We start from the raw sequence: 18,203 nt of genomic DNA on the forward strand, positions 1-18,203 counted from the left end.
ATTCTTGACTTCTTCTGAAAAACGTAGAATTCAGAATATTCACGGATGGACCTAGTTTTTTTTGCACTTTAAGAATTCTGGGTACCAGATCCACCCTACTTTGTGTCAGCATCTGTGCATGCTACTCTAGTTTTTGTGGGGAGGAGAAACCTAGGAATTTCTCTTTCTTTTCTGTGGGGTCACTATGTAATTTGTTATTTGAATTTAGCATTTCTCTGTGTAGTAGTTCAATCTTTATTTTGCTAGAAATGAAAGTCCCTGTTCACTCTTCAGTCTACTTGAGGTTGTCCTCTATCCCCCCACCCTAAGATGCCTGTTCTTATCCAACTCACCAGTGTTTTTCTGTACTGTCAAATTCAACAGATATTGCTTAGTCTATATTTCAATTTTTAATATATTCAGAAGAGTTGACCAGTCCCTTCTTCAGGGAACACTTTTCATTTTTAGCTTATGTGATTCTGCATTCTTATTTGACACTGGTTTTCTTCCAGTGTCTCTAATCTTCTGTTTAACCTCTAAAAATATTGTTGTCTCCCAGTACCTGGCATAAGTTCTCTTCTTTCTTTACAATATATCTTCAGGTGAGCTTATTCACTCACAATACTTTAGTATCATCTTTATGCCAGTAGCTCACAAATTGATGTCTTGATGGAGAAAATAAAAGGTATTAACTCTTACTGCCTTACTTCAGTAGTGATAAATGTAGTAGTAGAGATTATAGTGGAACTTTTTTTCACTCAGAATTTGCCTTTGTGGTGCTATTAAAAATTCTATTTTCTTTTTCAAAACTGCCTTTCCTAGAATTTTAATTACAAGTTTTTCTTTCTGTATCTGTTTCAACACTTGGGACTTGTTTTCCTTCTGAAGATTTTCACTCCATTTTTCCCCCAATTACTTCATTGTCTAGAGGGATTGACAAGAATAATTTGCTTAAACAGAACGTTATCATAAAACCAATATATGCATAGCCAATTTTTAAAGTTATTGTACTAAAATAAAGTTTACTCATGTTACCACTTAGAATTTCAAATTAAATAAATTCTCTATTTCCCACACACAAAAAAGAATTCTGCGTAAATTCTTTTCTGCACTAAGGTGATTTTCATTTTAGTTTGATGCCATGTCTGCCAGTCCTCAAGTGGGGAGGAAGCAGCCATGGCAACATCCCCTTCCCTTGGCCCATCTTTCTGTGGGCATGATAGCAACAGAAGCAGCATGAGGGAGCCCTACCCTGTGATTCAGGAAAAACCTGGGAGACAGGACAGGTGTTCTGGCTCCAGTTTGTCTGGTACCCTGGATGCCTCCCTTCTGGACAGCTTCCTGTAAACATGCTGATTTCCATCATGACAGTAGGACTTCATAATTTAGAGCCTCAAATCTAAAACTAAGGGGTTAGATTAAATCAGTTTCCCAATGTATATGCTGCAGAATACAAGTCATATAAAAGGCACCATCAAAAAGGGGCCCAGAGCAGGAATGTGGGGAAAGCTATGCACCCCACCCAGTTGAGGAGAGTCACAGGGCACGTCAGCATGTTAGATGCTCTGGACTGTCCCATCAAAACATTATGATAGCAGCATTTCTCAGAGGATTTGGCCCCAAAACCCTTTCTTCTAGCATCACTGAATACCTGCTGATTCACTCAGTGTTCTGAGGTATGAACTTTGGAAACATTAGAATAAATGATCTCTGTACTCCTTGGATTTAAAAGTATCTTAAGCAGAAAAAAGTCTTAGAAATCACAGGTCCAGGGCCTCCCCAGTGGTGCAGCGGTTGAGCGCTGGGTTGCGAATCTGCTCGCGGTGCCGGTTCGATCCCCGGCTGCTCCCCAGCCACCAGAGGAGGGTCCCACATGGCGCGCAGACCTCTCCTGCCGCCTGCTGCTCCCCTCAGCAGTTTACTTCAGTCCTTCTGCCTGCTCTGCTCCCCGCTCTGGCTCTGGTGAATTCTCTCACCCTCCTGCGCTTCTGACTGTACCCAGTGCATGTATGAACAAAACAAACAAACAAACAAACAAATAAATTAAATAAAAAAAAAAAAAGAAATCACAGGTCCATTGAAGTTAGGATTTCACAGCTAGTTGGTGACCAAACTATTTTAGTTCCCTTTCATTGGTCAATTCCTTATGTTGTCTATGCTCATAATCCCAATGAACGATATTTTCCTGTGAGGAGGGTTAGAAAAAGCATCCATCTTTGAAATCTATAAAGAAACTCCAGGGTTTCCACTTTTGGATAAGCTCTGTTAATTGAAGTTACTCATGATTAAGCAAAACTAATGGCATCTATCCATAGGCTAGTGGAGATAATGCTGAATGGAGAATTATCCACAGTTCAAGAAGCTAATGAGACGAGGGGAAGAAGAAACAAGCAACACAGAGTCCAAAGCTCATGTAATTAGCTCTTGGGCAACTGAGAGTAGATTACTTTTTTTGATACTGAGCTCAGGGATATACTTTCATTTTTTTTTTTTTTTTTTTGGAGGTAGTGTTGAGTTATGTATGCTTTTGGTGTGAGGACTAGAAAAGGTAACTGATGCTTGGTATACTGACCTTAAAGTCCAGTGTCCTAGATATGTACCTTTTTAGTCTCATATATCACAGTGCTCTTTGCCTTTAGGTAAAAGGACAAAGATAAGTTTAGGCTTTAATTTCCTTTCATGCCAGCATGCTTGTGAAGAATTCTTTAAGTTGGTGAGTAAGTAAACGACAGTACTCTGCTAACAGTGAATTGGCTGTTCATAGTCCCTACTATAATATAGCCTAACCCCAAAGTAATTAAAGAACCAAGCAATTTGCATTCTTTTTTACAAAACTACTCTTGAGTAGCAGATGGCAAACACAAATGTTTTGCTCTAGAGACATATGGAAACCTCTCTGTTTCATAAAAGCCTCAATGAATATTAAACGTGGAATGATGCCATTCATTGCAGAAATAAGATGTTGTGATAATCCCCCAAACAGGCCCAATTAGGTCATATAGCTACTTGAGTTTCAGAAAGTAAAAAGTGGGAAATTGGTGTGTGATTGGGATTTCATTAGCAGTTTTTCTTAATCTGACTATTCATCCTGGTCCAAAAGAATAGACTATTTAGCATTTCAGTCTTCAGCATCCCATTAGATTTTACCATCATTTGTAATTATAGATCTTAAAAATGAATAATCAAAGAGTTCTGTTTGATGTCGTATTACCTCCTATGTTCTGTCTAACCAGCGAGATAGGGTGTTTTATCCTAGACTTAGGAGCATTTAAACATGCTTCCTGATTGACTTGCTGCTGTTAAATTGAGGGGTAGGGAAGAGTACATTTAAGGTTATTCAAGAAATGACTATCCATATTAAGTAGGAATTGGAGAAAAGAATTTGATTGGATTTGACTCAAAGTACAAAGCAGAATTTCTTTTTTCTCTTACCCCTATAACTGGGTTACCCAACAAATTATTGTTGCCTTCATAGAGAGGACTGAAACTTTGCACCCCTTGGAAAGAGAGAAGTACTGATAACTGACTCATAGGGTGAACTGAATGCTCTTTAGAACAAGGAACTAGGTATCTTGGACTCTTTTTCCAGCATCACACCCTGCCTGGCCTCTGAGGGACATGATAGGTCAAAAGGCTGTTGCTAGGTCTTCTCCATTCACCATGTTTGGTTGACCTGGGAGACCAATGTCTATAAGACCAGACCCCCCTGCCCCCCCAGGGCAGTTCTCAGGTCATCAATTATGGGAGCATAGATTCAATAGCCAGCCAATGGATTTTATAGACTGAAGGGATGATTTAATCCAGTCTCATTTTACAGATGAGGAAACTGAGGCACAGAAAATTTGGTGACCTTGTTTAAGGTCACAGAGATAGTGAGTGGCAGAACTCAGGTTACCTGAAGCTTAGTACAATACTTTTTGTGCTACAAAATCATAGGACAGATTTGTCAGAGCCTGATAGAGAACTCGGAAACTTCAAGACTGCCTGTGTTTAACCTTAGTTTTAACTTTAGCTGATTGCTGAAACAGGATACAATAGGGACCAGGTGTCCACATGCCTATGTTCATTCTAACTTTGTACTACCCATACCCTCCTTAAAAAAAGAATATTCTCTTCTTGCCTCTTCTTCCCAGTTTCACATTGATCCATCTGTTTAAGAAAATAACAAATCAAAATTTTCCTGTATTCAGCTCCATGACCTCCCCAGAAATTCCAATATAACCAACCACTTAGCATACTCAATATAAATATCAACCAATGTGCATTTGGCACTGAAACAGGTGGTAGTATTCATTTGTTGCTTCGCATCCTTGTCTCCTCCTGTGTTCTTTATTTTTAACAGAACCCCGTAATTTAGGGTGAGACTGGTTCTACGCTCATCTTCAATAGCTTTAGCCAGATGACCTGAACCATTGTTTTGGACTCCTGATTGGTTCATGGAAGGGCAGTCAGGGCCCATGGAACTTAATTCTACACCATTTAGTTGAGCCCTTGAGGAAGAGGCTTATCTGAACATTCTGCAATGTTTGAATCAGGATGCAAGAAGCCCCAGGAGTTTCAGGAAGACATTTTGCAACCCCATGGGGCCAACTTATTGAAACAAGTTTTATTTTGAGGAAGCATAGCTAAGAAATTGAGAGAGAGAAACCATGGCCCAGGCATGTTATTTGAGCGGCTGAATTAAGCCTCACCTGTTACTAGTTTTATATCTTCTAGTATATAAGTAAATATTTTTATTATTTAAGCCATTTAGTGTTCTATCACTCATTATTATAAACATCCCGATACCCAGTAGTATGCTGCTTGTGAGTTTCAGCAAGACTTGACTTAGCCATTGGATCAGGGTCTATCTCAAAGTTGATCCCAAAAAGACTTTCTTTAATCACTCAAGCTTATGAGAGACTCTACCCAAGTGCATAGTACTTACTACATATGCCTTGACACAAATCCTAGCAGTGCTAAGATAAATGACAGGAATAAATCCCACTAACATTTTGTTTTTAGAAACCTTGTTATCAGGGAAATAATATAAAAGGAATTGGAATGAGTTCCTTCCAAGTCACCCTTGGGTAAGGAAAATATTGGCAAGTTAGGCTCTACCTCCCTTTCTGTAGGTTGGACACCACGCAGAAATGGAGCCACCCATAGTAGTTGCATCTTGGGTAGCCTCTTTTATATTCTAGATGATTAAGTAACATTCCTGACCCCAAAACTCCCAAAAGAGTTTTGTCTTCATCTGGACGTTAGCCTTGACCTTTGTCCATATTCAAGCCTATGACATAGACAACCTCCCATTCAGTCAAGTTCATTAACCCAGAGCTGAGTATTGCAGAAAACCCCCTGATCCCCTCTCTACCTGCTGACTTTGTTAAAAGCTAGGTTTGTAAAGACTTGTTATTAAATAGATACTGTATTTTCATGTAGCATTTTAATTTAACTTCTGCATTCAGTGCTGACATGCAAAATATTTAACATTCAATTTTGTATGAGCATTTGACCAATCAGATTAGAAAGCTGATCAATCAGAATGTATACTCAAATAGTCAAAATGTGCATCCAACCACTCAGAAAGGATGCTTGACCTGTCAGAATTAGAGACAACCAATCAGAATGGAAACCTGGACCATCAGCGTAATAAGTGTAATACATACTAGCCAAATATCTGTCTTTCACCTCTAACTGAACTTTCCATTGGTGGTTTCTCCCCTCAATTAGCTGGGAAGCAAACAGAGGGCAGAGAGCACATGATAGAGCTCTTTATATTTTCCAGGTGTGAGCTTAATGAATATTTGTTCGAGTGGGCATTATTTACCCAGTGATTGCTTAGGAAACATCAGTGGGTGGAAAGAGTACAGTTTGTCCTTCTCTGATGAAGATAATTGTAGAATTATCCCACTGGAATACCATTAAATAGCATGTTTTGGGATGACATGCAAGTGATAAGAGAAATTGGTAGTTATCACTCAATGTAATCTTGACAAGCTTGAGACATGGTATATAATCACACTTAAACACAACAATGACTTAAACACAACAATGACTAGTATACTTACAGGATGAATAACATAAAAATATAAGGTAGAGTACAACCAGAATGGTATTGATGGGGCCAAAAATATTTAGGACCTATAGTAAAGAGTCGACTGAAGGTGGCCCAGGTATTTTTAAAATACCCAGGCTGCTGCGAGGATAGTCAAATGATCATGCATTCATTTGATAACTGAGCACCTACCACATGTCATGCTAGGCATGTTGGGGACACAGTGAGAAATTAGTAATATCCCTTCCTCAAAGGGCTCAAGTTTTAAGGGTGAACACAAAGAAGTATACAAGCAATTAGATAACAGAGAAATTATTTGACAACTGTGTCATCAGTCAGTGAAAATAACCACCATGAAGGACATCTTTGTAGCCCACCAGGACAGCTGTGCTCAACAGATGGCAGAGAACCAAAACTCAAGAGTGGTTGGACAGAAGCATCAACACAAATGGGTGCAGGCCATTGCCAGAGGCAGCTTTGCCCCTAAATTTTCATGACCATGTAAGCACTTGAATTCTTGTAGGATACAATTACGGGGCGGGAAAGTCCCAGTAATAACTGATAGTAGTTTTGCCAGCCAGTCAAATTTAATTTCATTTTAGCAATTAAGAAAGGTGACATTGCTTGCATTCTAGTATCATGGAGCAATTTGAACCAATTTCAAAAAAAAAAAAAAGAGAGCTGAATTAATTTGAAATTTTGCCAAGAGAGCACACAGACCCTTAAGGATATTTTCAGATTCTTGGGCTGGTGGGGGGGTTGGGAGGTTGAGGGGACTTTTTGACCTTCAAGATAAACTACTGTGAGAGGTGAATAATAACATTGTAATTGTGCAGCAAGGCAGTCTTGTTTGTTATATACCATAATGAAAGCCAGTCTGAGAACAACGTGACCATATAGAGGGAGGCAGCAACAAAAGAATATGGGAAGATGAATGAAGGCTCTGATCAAAACCAGTCTGAAGCCCCCAGAAGACCTCATACCACATCATGGCCACACCTCATTAGAAAATTCACAAAGAAGAATTCACCAGACTAAGCCTGGTTGTATACCCAGGAGGAGTAAAGTACCATGATTCACAGCTGTCTTGGGGGAGAGATGGCTTCTGAAAAAGCAAGAAGAGTGCTGGTCTGAAAGAAACCACAGAGCGTAAACCACTTGGTCAGCTAGATATCTGTAAGTACAGCTGCCATGTGCGTGTTCACCTTACAGAAGGCTTCATTAGTGCTCCACGTTGGTGTAACATTTCCAAGGTGCATCTGGGCATCTGGCAGGTAAAGTATTGATACAGCTGCCTCAGAGCACAATGACAATGGATATTTAGAGAGGTCCACTGAGGACACTTGGAGAAAGTGGCACCCAGCAACCTGTTACTTGCAGCTTTACAAATACGCTTTTTGTCCAGTCCTTGGAGCAAAGTACCATCAAAAACAGATTTCTAAGTAACATATTGTTGTAATAAATATGAAAATTAATAATACATAAAAGTAAAAAATTGGATTCTTCTTGAAGTAGTGTTAATATGTCAAAGTGTTTAAATGGTGCACAGAGCCAGCAGCTAAAAAGTCACAGTATTATATATTAGTAGTAGAGAAAAACCAGGGAAGTGAAAATAAGAACATTTTTTTTTTCATTCCCATCAATTATCAAAATTTCCCTAAGGAAATTTAGGGACTTTAAAATTCCTAACTCTAGCTTCTCTTTGTAACATTTGTGGTTCTTTACCACAGTGGTGAGCTCTCATTCAAAGAGAAAGAGAATGCCAGCCCTTGCATGCAGATAATGGGAGGAAAAGCTATTTTAGTAAGTACACATTTTATAAAAGAAAGAAGTTCCACTGGTCTTTGGAGATTTTTTTCTTTTCCAGATGAAGATGAAAGTACAGAGCTGAGCTATACATACTTATTCAGCCCTGACTAAGGCCAAGTTCACAGACTTGCCCAAGACTGGCTGGAGTAAGGAAGCTCAGCCTGTGCCAGAGGGCAAAATCCCTCTTCATTAGGGAGCAGAAACTGACTTTGACCTTCTTAGAGCTTTGTTACTGTCCAGTGGGCTCTAGGAATTGGACATTAGATTAACAACTACTCTCTGGGTACTGAATGATCAATAAGAGCAAGTAAATGAAGCATTTTATTTTCTATCCATATAAAAGGTGAAAGCCAAAACTAGGGCCAACTGAACCTCCTGACACAAGACTAACAATGGAATATCACTGGTATAATACAGGAAGTCACGAGACACTCAGGATGTGTTTTAGAGAAGCTTGCTGTCTTGTTCAAATGAATTTTGTCTTTATTCCACTAATGGTTCAGTCCACTGGTTCCTTTAACAACTTCCTATAATCTTTCAGAGGGTATTTCCTCACAGCTAAAGCAATGCGTAAGCTAGTGGTTCTCAAATATCTTGACCTCAGAACCTTAAAAATTACAGAGCACAGTAGAGCTTTTTTCGAATGTGCCTCTGCTGCCTATATTAGATATATTAGAAATTTAAATTCAGAAGGCAGAAGAGATGAAAGACAGATTGCCCAGAGTGAATGAAGCCTCAGGTCGCAGACCTCCTTAGCTGTTCTCTTGCCTTTCTGTTTTACCTGAGCCAGTAAACTCTCTTCACAAGCACTTGATCTGGTTGGATCTCTGCCACTAGAAATTCAAGAGGCCTGAACAATACATCCATAAAACAATTAAATAGTCTAAGACAGGAAATGATAAAGGATTAAATTGAATGAAACAATGCTGTTTCCCTCCCTTCATTTGTCATCCATGAAGTAAGAGCTTACTGAGAGCTGGAGAAGGTAGCCATCACCACTAACATGTCTACAATGTCTTATGTGCTGCTGAGTGCTTTCACATTCAGTATCTCATTTAATTTTCACGACACTTCTATGAAAGTTTTTTTTTTTCAGATGCAAAAACTGAGGTGCAGAATCTGTATGTGATTAAGTAGCAAATTCAACATAAAAATTCAAATCTTATCCTCTAAATTCCCACGGTCCTAGTTCTTGCCGCAAACGATGATTGTAATTTTATAGAGCACAGACCTGTAGCACAAATCTTAATATTTACCATTCCCTGACTGTTCACCCAGGGGGTGGGGGGGATGGGGAGGGGGAAGAAGAGGGGAGCGGTTTGCATAGCAGATCCTCTAAAATACTCATCGTACTTGATTGACTCTGGTTAAGGGTGGGGTTCAAACTAGCAAGGTACTCGTTCTTTCCGAGCTCTGTGGAGGGGCTGCGGGAGGGGACTCAGAGGCGGTGCTGGGCAGGCACCAGAGGAGAAGCCAGATAACCCAGGGGCTCGCCACAGAAGCAGGGGGAGAGGAAAGCATCTCTGCTCTGGTGCTGGCGGAAGAAATGTGGGGACCGAGGGACTCAATTCCGAGGTCCTGGATTTGAAAGGCGTCTGCACACAAAGGAACGACGTCGTGAAGTTCAGGCGGTGCGACACGCAGAGTTCGAAAGCAGGACAGCCTTGCCAGCTCGGGCGGAAAGGCTCAGTCCACCCGGCCACCCAGCCCAGAGCACCTTTCCTCAGGCGGGGCCGTCCGGACAGCCCGCGCCGGGCACGCCCGAGGATCCCGGAGGGAACTCCAAGTCCCATGAAGCGCTGGGGCGCGGGCGGTGATGACAAAGCCCTAGCGGATTGGCCGCGCGGGCGGGGCACGCAGGCCTGCTCGGGGGAAGGGGCGGGGCGGGGGGGCGGGGCGAGCGGCGGTGGCTTAGCGGACACGCCCCCTCCCCGCGGCCCCCGCCCCGCCCCCCGCCCCCCTCGCTCCCCCGCCCCCCCCACCGCTTCCCCGCCCCCCGCCTCCCCGCCTCCCCGCCGCTCCTCTCGCTCGCCGGTCAGAGGGCCGGAGCGAGAAGATGGCGAAGACGTACGATTATCTGTTCAAGCTGCTGCTGATCGGAGACTCGGGGGTGGGCAAAACCTGCCTCCTATTCCGCTTCTCCGAGGACGCCTTCAACACCACCTTCATCTCCACCATCGGTGAGGGGGGCCGCGGCCGAGGCGCGGGGAGGGAGAAACGGGGGGCGGGTGCAAGGGGGCTGCGGAGAGGGCGGGGGAGGGCCGGGGAGCGCCCGGGAAGGAGCCCCGGGGCCCGCGGGCGGCGAGGGCTGAGGGAGAGGCTGAGGGCGTGAGGGAGGGAGCGGGCGGGTGCGTGAGGCTGGGAGTGAAGAGGGATCTTGGGGGCAGAGGAAGGAGAAGGAGACTCGGGAACAAGGGGTTTGGGAAAAACGAGAAGGCTGGGGGGTGGTGACAGGGAGGGCTCTTGGAGGGACAAAGTGAGGGGACGCGGGAGATCTCATGGGGAAGGGGACAGGGGGTGTGCATGGATTCAGACAGGAAAGAGGAAGGAAATGCTAAGGGAGAATGGAAGGGCTGGGGAAATAGGAGGGAGGTGAGGTAGAGACAGAGGACACAAGGGACGGGAGAGGTGAGAACCCGGCAGGCGGTAGGGAATTCAAAGGAATGCGCGGTCCGGAGGTGAGGGATGAGGGGCACTGGCCCCGAGACGTCTGGGGAGACGTCGTGCGAGGGCCCAGGAAGACAACAGTAGGTGGGAGAGAGAGTTCGGGGGCCCGGAGGGGGGAATGTGGACACTTGGTGGAGAAAGTAAAAGAAAGCTGGGGGTGTGGGGTAGTAAGGAAAAGGAGAAGCAGAATGACAGTAGAGAGGGTAAGCAAGCCGAGGCAGAAGATGGAAAGGGAGAGGAAATGGAAAGCAGGACTTTCTCCAGGAACTGGGAGCTCTGATTACCATTTTCTGTCTTGACTTCCTTTGGGTCATTGCCGGAGAAAGAGCAAAAAAGTGACTAATGGAATAATGTCCATGGAGCATTAAAATTTTCTAGGACTGTTAATGGGTGTTAAGAGAATTGATGACTTTGAGAAATGGTGTGATCAGGAAAATAGTGTTCACTCTTTTACTACCATCTCTTGAAAAGGAACACTTCTCAAGTCTTTAAATTCTCGTATTTTATTGTTTAATAACTTCTCAGCTGGAAGAATTGATCTTACATTCTGCCGGCCTTTCTGTATAGTTTGCTTTGGTTTTAATTATTACTTGGTAAATGAATCACAACATGTAACATACTCTCCGATTATTTTCAATTGCTTCAGAGTGTTTTCTGATCTTGCCTGGGAGCTGTCCTTACACTATTGTACTGGAAGGTTTTGTGCTCAGGTAGCAAGATCTCTAACTTAACATAAAGTGAAGAGCAAATCAAAGCTGGTTTTAGGCAGCTTATACAAGTGACCATACATCCTTTTCTCTTGTTAAATAGCTGCAGTTAAGTACCTTAAAGAATCTTAGCTTTGTTTGTCTGGATGATGTTTGTGGCTTCTAATAGTAGCTCACTTAACCATCTTTCAAATAATCCTTACAGCACATTTCACTGAATTTTAGTCATGGGGAATATTAAGGGTACTCATGCTACGGTAAGTGTATTTTAAAGATAATTCATCTTTTTGAAAAAAAAAGTATGTTTGGGTGTAGTGCACTCTTCAAATACTAGGAAACGGTATGGTTTATTTGTTCCAACCTCTTTCGTATGGATTGAGTGGTCTGGGTGTGATGATGATCAGAACTTAGGGAAGTTTGAGTTGCAAGTTCTTGGCAATCAGTCTTGAGTGGGACTTTTTCTTTTCTGAGAAGCAGACTTTAAATGTCATGTCTCAAGTATATTCCTAAGAGATTCGGTGGGAGCTGTTACAGCAACTAAAGAGCATTAATTTTTGATGCTGGTACTAATTTCAGGACCCCAAATAACCCTTTTTTTCATTGTTGAGTGCATGTTGTTGCATAGACGGTGAATGACAAATTCTGACAAATTGAGTAGGTAGTCTTTTGTTCATTCTATGTGTAAACCCCCCACCGCAAGCATTCTCCTGCTTTGAAATTGAGTGAATCTCGATGATGCTGTTTCTGTTAAGCTTCTTTGGATGACTTTTGCTTGTTTGTAATAGTTTTATTAGTTTTCTCTTCTTTAATCTTAATTTTTGTCCACATATCCTGTAAGGGTGTCTACTTCCTTTTACGATAGTAGCTTTTTTAAAAAATATGTTTCACTCTGAGGTATTAGACTCTTTTTTGTGTAGATTTTTTTTAATGATTAGAATTCATTTTCTGGAGGGTTGCAGCTACTAAGGCCTGAAAATCAGTGTCATGAGATGTTTAGAATAGGTGGTAGACATTAAATGGGGGGTGAATCTCATGTGTGAAATTAGTCTATTTTCTCTGGGGTGGATGTGGTAAAAAGGAGGCTGTGAACATGTGTTCGGTTGACATGGAGGAGGGGAAATCCCATGCTTCTTACTTAGCAGCCCCAGAGCTGACAGGAAGTGGTCGCACACTGTCTTCAAACAACAGAATTTGTATATTTGAAACCTAACGCTTTGCAATTGAAATTAAGCTAGGAAAATTAAGTGAGTGTTAATATAGGCCTGGTGAAAGTTCTACAATTCTTCACTGATCACAAACATTGGCTTGTAGTTCCATATCTGTAGCAGCAATGTTTACTGCCCCTCCCCCCAACCTCTCACCTCAGCTCAGGATGATCTGAAGTAGTTGACATGATCGTTGGTGGTCCTTAAGCATTTCTTGAACTGCCCAGGTGTATAAGTTCCTGTACTCTTTCGAGTGGGTTTTGACCAGGTCGACACAGCATTGCTGTCAAAACTAGATAAGATAAGGGCTAGTCACAGAAAAGGCCCATTTCTTAACCCCTGGGGTGTGTGTATGTGTGTGTGTGTGTTTATTAGATATGTGTATGTGCCTGTTTCTTCCCATGCAGATGCATTTTTAAGTCTTAGTTTTGCTTTGTCAAAGTTTAAGTAGTTTTTAAAAGGGGCATCAGTCAGTTTCAGATGGTGCTATGATAGGGGTTCTGCCATCATGAAAGGAAGAAGACAATTAGTCATTTCAATTACAGATATATCGTAGTTCTCAGATACTTTTTTCTTCTCAGTTCTTTAAGGTACAGCTGTCTTCTCTAACATTCCTGCCCCTCATTTCCTTTCTGTTCTTGTGGTGGAGAGTGCATTTTCTTTTACATGACTTAATTGGGAATCTCCCAGTGTATCAGTTAGATATTATTTGTTAACTATTGAGTGGAGATGCTGTATCCATTTGAAATTATAATCCCAGTGCCTAGTTTTCCCAATCTCTTACTTAATCATAATTAACATTTAATTGAATGCCTACAAAATGTAACATTAAGACAACTTGATTATGGTAATAGTTAGCTATATATTATATTTCCTGTGGGATACGAGTGCATCTCAATATTGATACAATGGCATACTTACATATCAGAATGGCTTGTGCTGAGGAAGGTGCTGATAGAACAAAAAGAAAATCCAGCCCTGTCCTCTAACCGGACTTTACTGTCTCTCTCCTCTACCCTGCCCCCCTTCTTCCTGTCAGGGTATTTCCTGAGTGGTTTTATTATTTAGTGTAGTCATCGTTAGACAGCGGAAAGAGACTTGGAAATTATATACTTTATGCCCTTACCCCAGTTTTATAAATGAGAAAACTAAGGCTCAGTTGTCAAGATCAGACGCTGGCTGTAGCAGAGCCACCAGTAAGCCACCAAATCCAAGTCCCTGTCACTTTTCGCAGTTGAGCTGCTGCTATAGCTGATCAGTACAATCATCTCCCTCAATCTAACTCACTACCTTTTCCAGGGGGGAGTTAGATTTTGCACATATGCTTTTTGGTGAGGAAAGTGAAGATGCTCTCACTTTGATTAGTGAAATCTGTTCAGGGAAATAGTAAATGCTAATAACACATGACTCAGAGTCCTACAGGAGCTTATACTGGGATAACTCAGCATATTATAGCTGCCCTTTGCCTTTTCTTCCCCTATCAGTGGTTTCAGGCTAGGAGATCAGAGTGCATCCTGTTATTAGAATTCCTTCTAGGTACAAATAACTATTGTAATAGCAGCATGCTGGTAACTGTTGCAGCCTAGCCCGTCAGATCTCTTTGAGGTGTTTTATTCTGTGTCTTTGCATATTTTTCTTGAGTTCAGTTTGCTTAAAATCAGGGGTTGCAAATTATGACACACAGGCTGAATGTGGTCGTGGCCTGTGTTTGTGTTGTCCACAAGCTAAAAATGGTTCTCACATTTTTAAGGGTTATTAAAAAGCAAAACAAAACAAAGAATATGCAACGGAGATCATTTGTGTCCCACAGAACTTACAAATATTTACTCAATGGTCCTTAAAGAAAAAATTTGCTGACCTCAATTAAAATTAAGTACTGTTTTTGGGTGGTAGCTATTCAAGCTTTTATCAAGACTTACTGACTGAAAAACAAACTTTGTCATATTTACATTTTTTTATCCAATATGATATCAACATTTGGTTGAACATAATCCAGATACGTAGAGTAAGTTGATTTTAATTTTCATAGTTGTTCTGCTTGGTTTCAACCTCTAAAAAAAATATGCAAGACACACACCACTTCCAATTGGCTTTATGTTTTGTACATAAAGCCATATTTTAATGTCATTGTGTTTTTTCAAAGTAGACTTCCCATTTGCATGACAGCTTTGATAGTAACACTATTTAGAAAACAGTTGAGTTTTTGTACTGGTGATAAAGGGTTAATTTCATCTCCTCAACTAGTGTTCTGGTAAATGACAAAAAGCCATTCAGCCTATTGAGGATGAGAGTTGGGGAAACTGAGTCTTGGGTACATATATGGCTATGTATTAAGAATTAAGTATATTTTGATAAAGAGCTTTGCTAGATATTCTGCTTAGCAGCACATCAGGGAGGAGATTCTCTTGGCAATTATTTGAGTCTACTGAGAAAAACTGGAGGGAAATAGGTTTCGATATTTTCTTAGAGGGAAATAAGTGTCGTCTTTGAAGACATGGAAAAAATTAGCAGTTGGTTTTTGAATCTGGTAACTAACTGAATTTGAAAAGGGCCTTAGAACCCAAAGTGGAAGACTAGGGAGCTGCTGGCATGATCTAAGGCTAGCTCCACTTGAGCTCTGCCTGCTTGTGCTTAGAGGTGTTTGGGGACCAACTCTCTTGTGTGTGTTAGAATTACTACTTGGAATATATTGCAGGAAGGAGTTTTCATAGCAGGATGAGAAAAGGGTTGAGTGGGATGGGGATGTAGATTTTAGATGGTGAGTAATACTGTGGAGCATAACATAATTTGGAGCTTCTGGAATGTAAGTAGCAGGGGAAGTGGGGTGGTTCGTGTTTGGTGTGAGGGTGATAGATAGAGCATGCTAGTTAAGAAGAGAAGAGGGTCTGAGGGTAGGTCTGGGTTCATGTCCTGGTATCTGCCATCCCTAATTCTTGAGTCAGTTTTTGTGAGTCAGTTGTCCTAGAGCCTCAGTTTCTTCATCTATAATAGAGTGTAATGATACTGTGCCAGCTTTTCAGAGTTGCTGTGAATTCTCTAGGACAAGAATCAAGTCATATTCTCCTTTTAAGTCTCCAAGGCCTGTATTAAATGACTACTCAGCTGGATGAATGAATGCCTGCATGGATGAATTGTGAAAACACTAAATTAGCTATAAAGCATTGCTTGAATTTTGGTTATTATTATCTTCTATGGTATTATTATAGGTGATTGGATGATGTCTGAGATAAGGTTAAGAGTGCTTGATTTGATTATTTAACACAAGAATGACCCCATCCCCTCCATGTAAGATGCTGTGTGTCTTTCAGTTTTAACTAGGGATGTTTTAAAATATGAAAGGTATTTCACTTATCTTTTAGACTATACTAAGCTGTTTAACACCCTTCTTCCAACCCCCTACCAATATAAATACCAAATAGAAAATGAGTGAAATCACTGGCTTTGCTTTAGAAGAGCCATTTCTGCTTTGTCTCTGCCTGTTAGCTGCAAACAATGCAACAGATGCCTGTTAACAGTTTCATGCCCAGTGCTAATCAGCAGATGGAACTCTGTGTGTGTGTGTGTGTGTGTGTGTGTGAGTGCATGTGTGTGTGTGTGTGAGTGCGTGTGTGTGTGTCTATGTGTGTTTCTCTATCTGTCTCTCTTTTTGCCCAGCACTGGTTTGAGTGACAGGGTAATGAGTGGACTAGAACTGGGCAGGGCATTTGGATTGAATAAAACCAAATTCTATTTTGAAAAAGGCTAATATAAACAGTTCTTATGTAGAACCACCTGTATATTTCACATAAGTGTCTAAGAATAAAACTAGTTTTTCTAGTTAAGCTTTTTTTGCTCTTATTGCAGAGGGAAAATGACCCTTTTCTGGCTTAAATCAAGGTTTTATTATAGTTTTGAAACTATCATAAAGTGGCTTTCTTTGAAGATCCATTTTATTAATTTGACATAATACGTTGAGGAATATGCAGAGTGGGGCTTAAGGATAAATGCCAATACTGAGGATTGGTAGCAGCCTCCTGGAATGCTGTGTCTGTAGAGTTCTCAGGTCCTATTTGAACTCGGCCACGCTGAGTGCTGGGATATTCCAGATGTCTGCCGAGGCAATGGGGGGAGAGAGTGGGTGTCAGTGTCCTTCAGTATTAAAAATATTATTGGTGAATAATTATTGATACATTGTGTCTGGAGATGTATCCTTTTCCTTTGTTCAGTTTTGTGTTTTGAGATTTTTGAAATTTGATTTGAATTATTAAGAATCTTTTTTTTTTAAAGGATTTATTTATTTATGCAAGCATTGGGTACAGTCAGAAGTGCGGGAGGGTGAGAGAATTCACCAGAGCCAGAGCGGGGAGCAGAGCAGGCAGAAGGACCAAAGTACACTGCTGAGGGGAGCAGCGGGCGGCAGGAGAGGTCTGCGCGCCATGTGGGACCCTCCTCCAGTGGCCGGGGAGCAGCCGGGGATCGAACCAGCGCTGCAGAGGCTGCAGGCAGCTTCGCAACCCAGCGCTCAACTGCTGCGCCACCGGGGAGGCCCTGAATTATTAAGAATCTTAAAGAAGTAGGTATATGATTTTCTTTAGAGAAAAGTCTGATTTTTTTTCCCTTAAAGTTACTTAGCTACTTGGTACTTCCTTTGGGAAGCCACATAAAGTGCTAGAAACAATTTGGAAATAGTCTCCTCAGCAGCCCTGTCACTTGGGTGTGATGAAGTATTTCCTCTCTGTCCTACCTGTAGCATTCAACAGCAGTTTAATTAGTCGCTTTGGTGTTTACCTGTTGCTGAACCTTTGGATATTTTCCAAGGAACTCTATCTTTCTGGGCCCAGAATTTTAATTCTTGACTTTCAGGAGAAAATGCCTGTACTCTGTCCTAATGTTCATCATATTTAGTCTTGCTATCCCAGAGACAGACTAGATGACAGTGCTACTTGTAACCCTGTGACAGCATTGGAGGATTTCAAAGCACTTTGCTAAAGCTAGGTTAGGTGTAGAATCCCACCTCCTCTTGATAAAACCAACCACAAAGCACTTAGGCAATGCATACTGTTGCATTGCTTTTTATTGCCAGAGCTGGGGCTGGCACGACCTCCCCACATCACAGTATGATTTTGTGCATTTTGGTGAAGAACTTGGCATTAATTACCATAATAACTCATATTTTCCTGATGTGCAAAGTGGAAAAACAGTCGCTAAAATAGATGATCAGGTTTTGACATGAACTACAGGGAGCGTTATTTAAAAATTGAATTATAAGAGTTCATTTATTATGACTCTAGGCATTGTTTATCTGGGATAGGTATTGCAAAATATTCTAATCTCATACATACAAATAGACAGAATCTATTACAAAAGGGAAAAAGAGTTTGCATTGTGAGCTATCAGTGACTAACCCTACTGTAATTTGTTATGTATGAAATTGGGTGGGGTAGCTGTTTATGGTTTTCAACAAGAAAATTTTTACTTTTTCTCTTCTAAAGGTCTCTGAATAGAATTTTGAGATGACATGGGAAATGATTCTTTATTGAGAGTTAACTCCATTTTTGGAATGATTCAAACCGCATTCTAATTTCATTCTCCATTAACACCTCTCCCATACCAGGATTTGGGGAGAGGGGATTGAATTAGGAAGAGGAAAAGAATTAAAACAACATTCTACCCAGTTTCTTTGGCTACTTACTTAGTTTCTTCTGCTTTTGTTCACAGTTGGAGTGAACTATTGGGTGAGGAGTTGGAAACTTCTGCCTGAAATAGTTTGAGAGTTAATTGTGACCTTTGACTGCATTTCTCTTTTATGTTGTTTAG

At 41.3% G+C, this 18,203-nt stretch overlaps 1 protein-coding gene across 1 annotated transcript in view; it reads left to right on the plus strand.

Moving 5' to 3' along the window:
• Window positions 1–9,884: 9,884 nt before the first annotated feature.
• The window catches only part of RAB8B (RAB8B, member RAS oncogene family), a gene marked incomplete at both ends in the record, with an annotated part of 58,230 nt that continues 49,911 nt past the window's right edge, over window positions 9,885–18,203 (plus strand). The window contains one exon of the mRNA XM_084239812.1: window positions 9,885–10,008. Within this exon, the coding sequence (XP_084095938.1) occupies window positions 9,885–10,008 (124 nt within the window). The remainder of the gene's footprint in view (window positions 10,009–18,203) is intronic.

Source organism: Talpa europaea, assembly GCF_964194135.1.
Source record: "Talpa europaea genome assembly, chromosome: 8".
In the NCBI taxonomy this organism is placed as follows: Eukaryota; Metazoa; Chordata; class Mammalia; order Eulipotyphla; family Talpidae; genus Talpa; species Talpa europaea.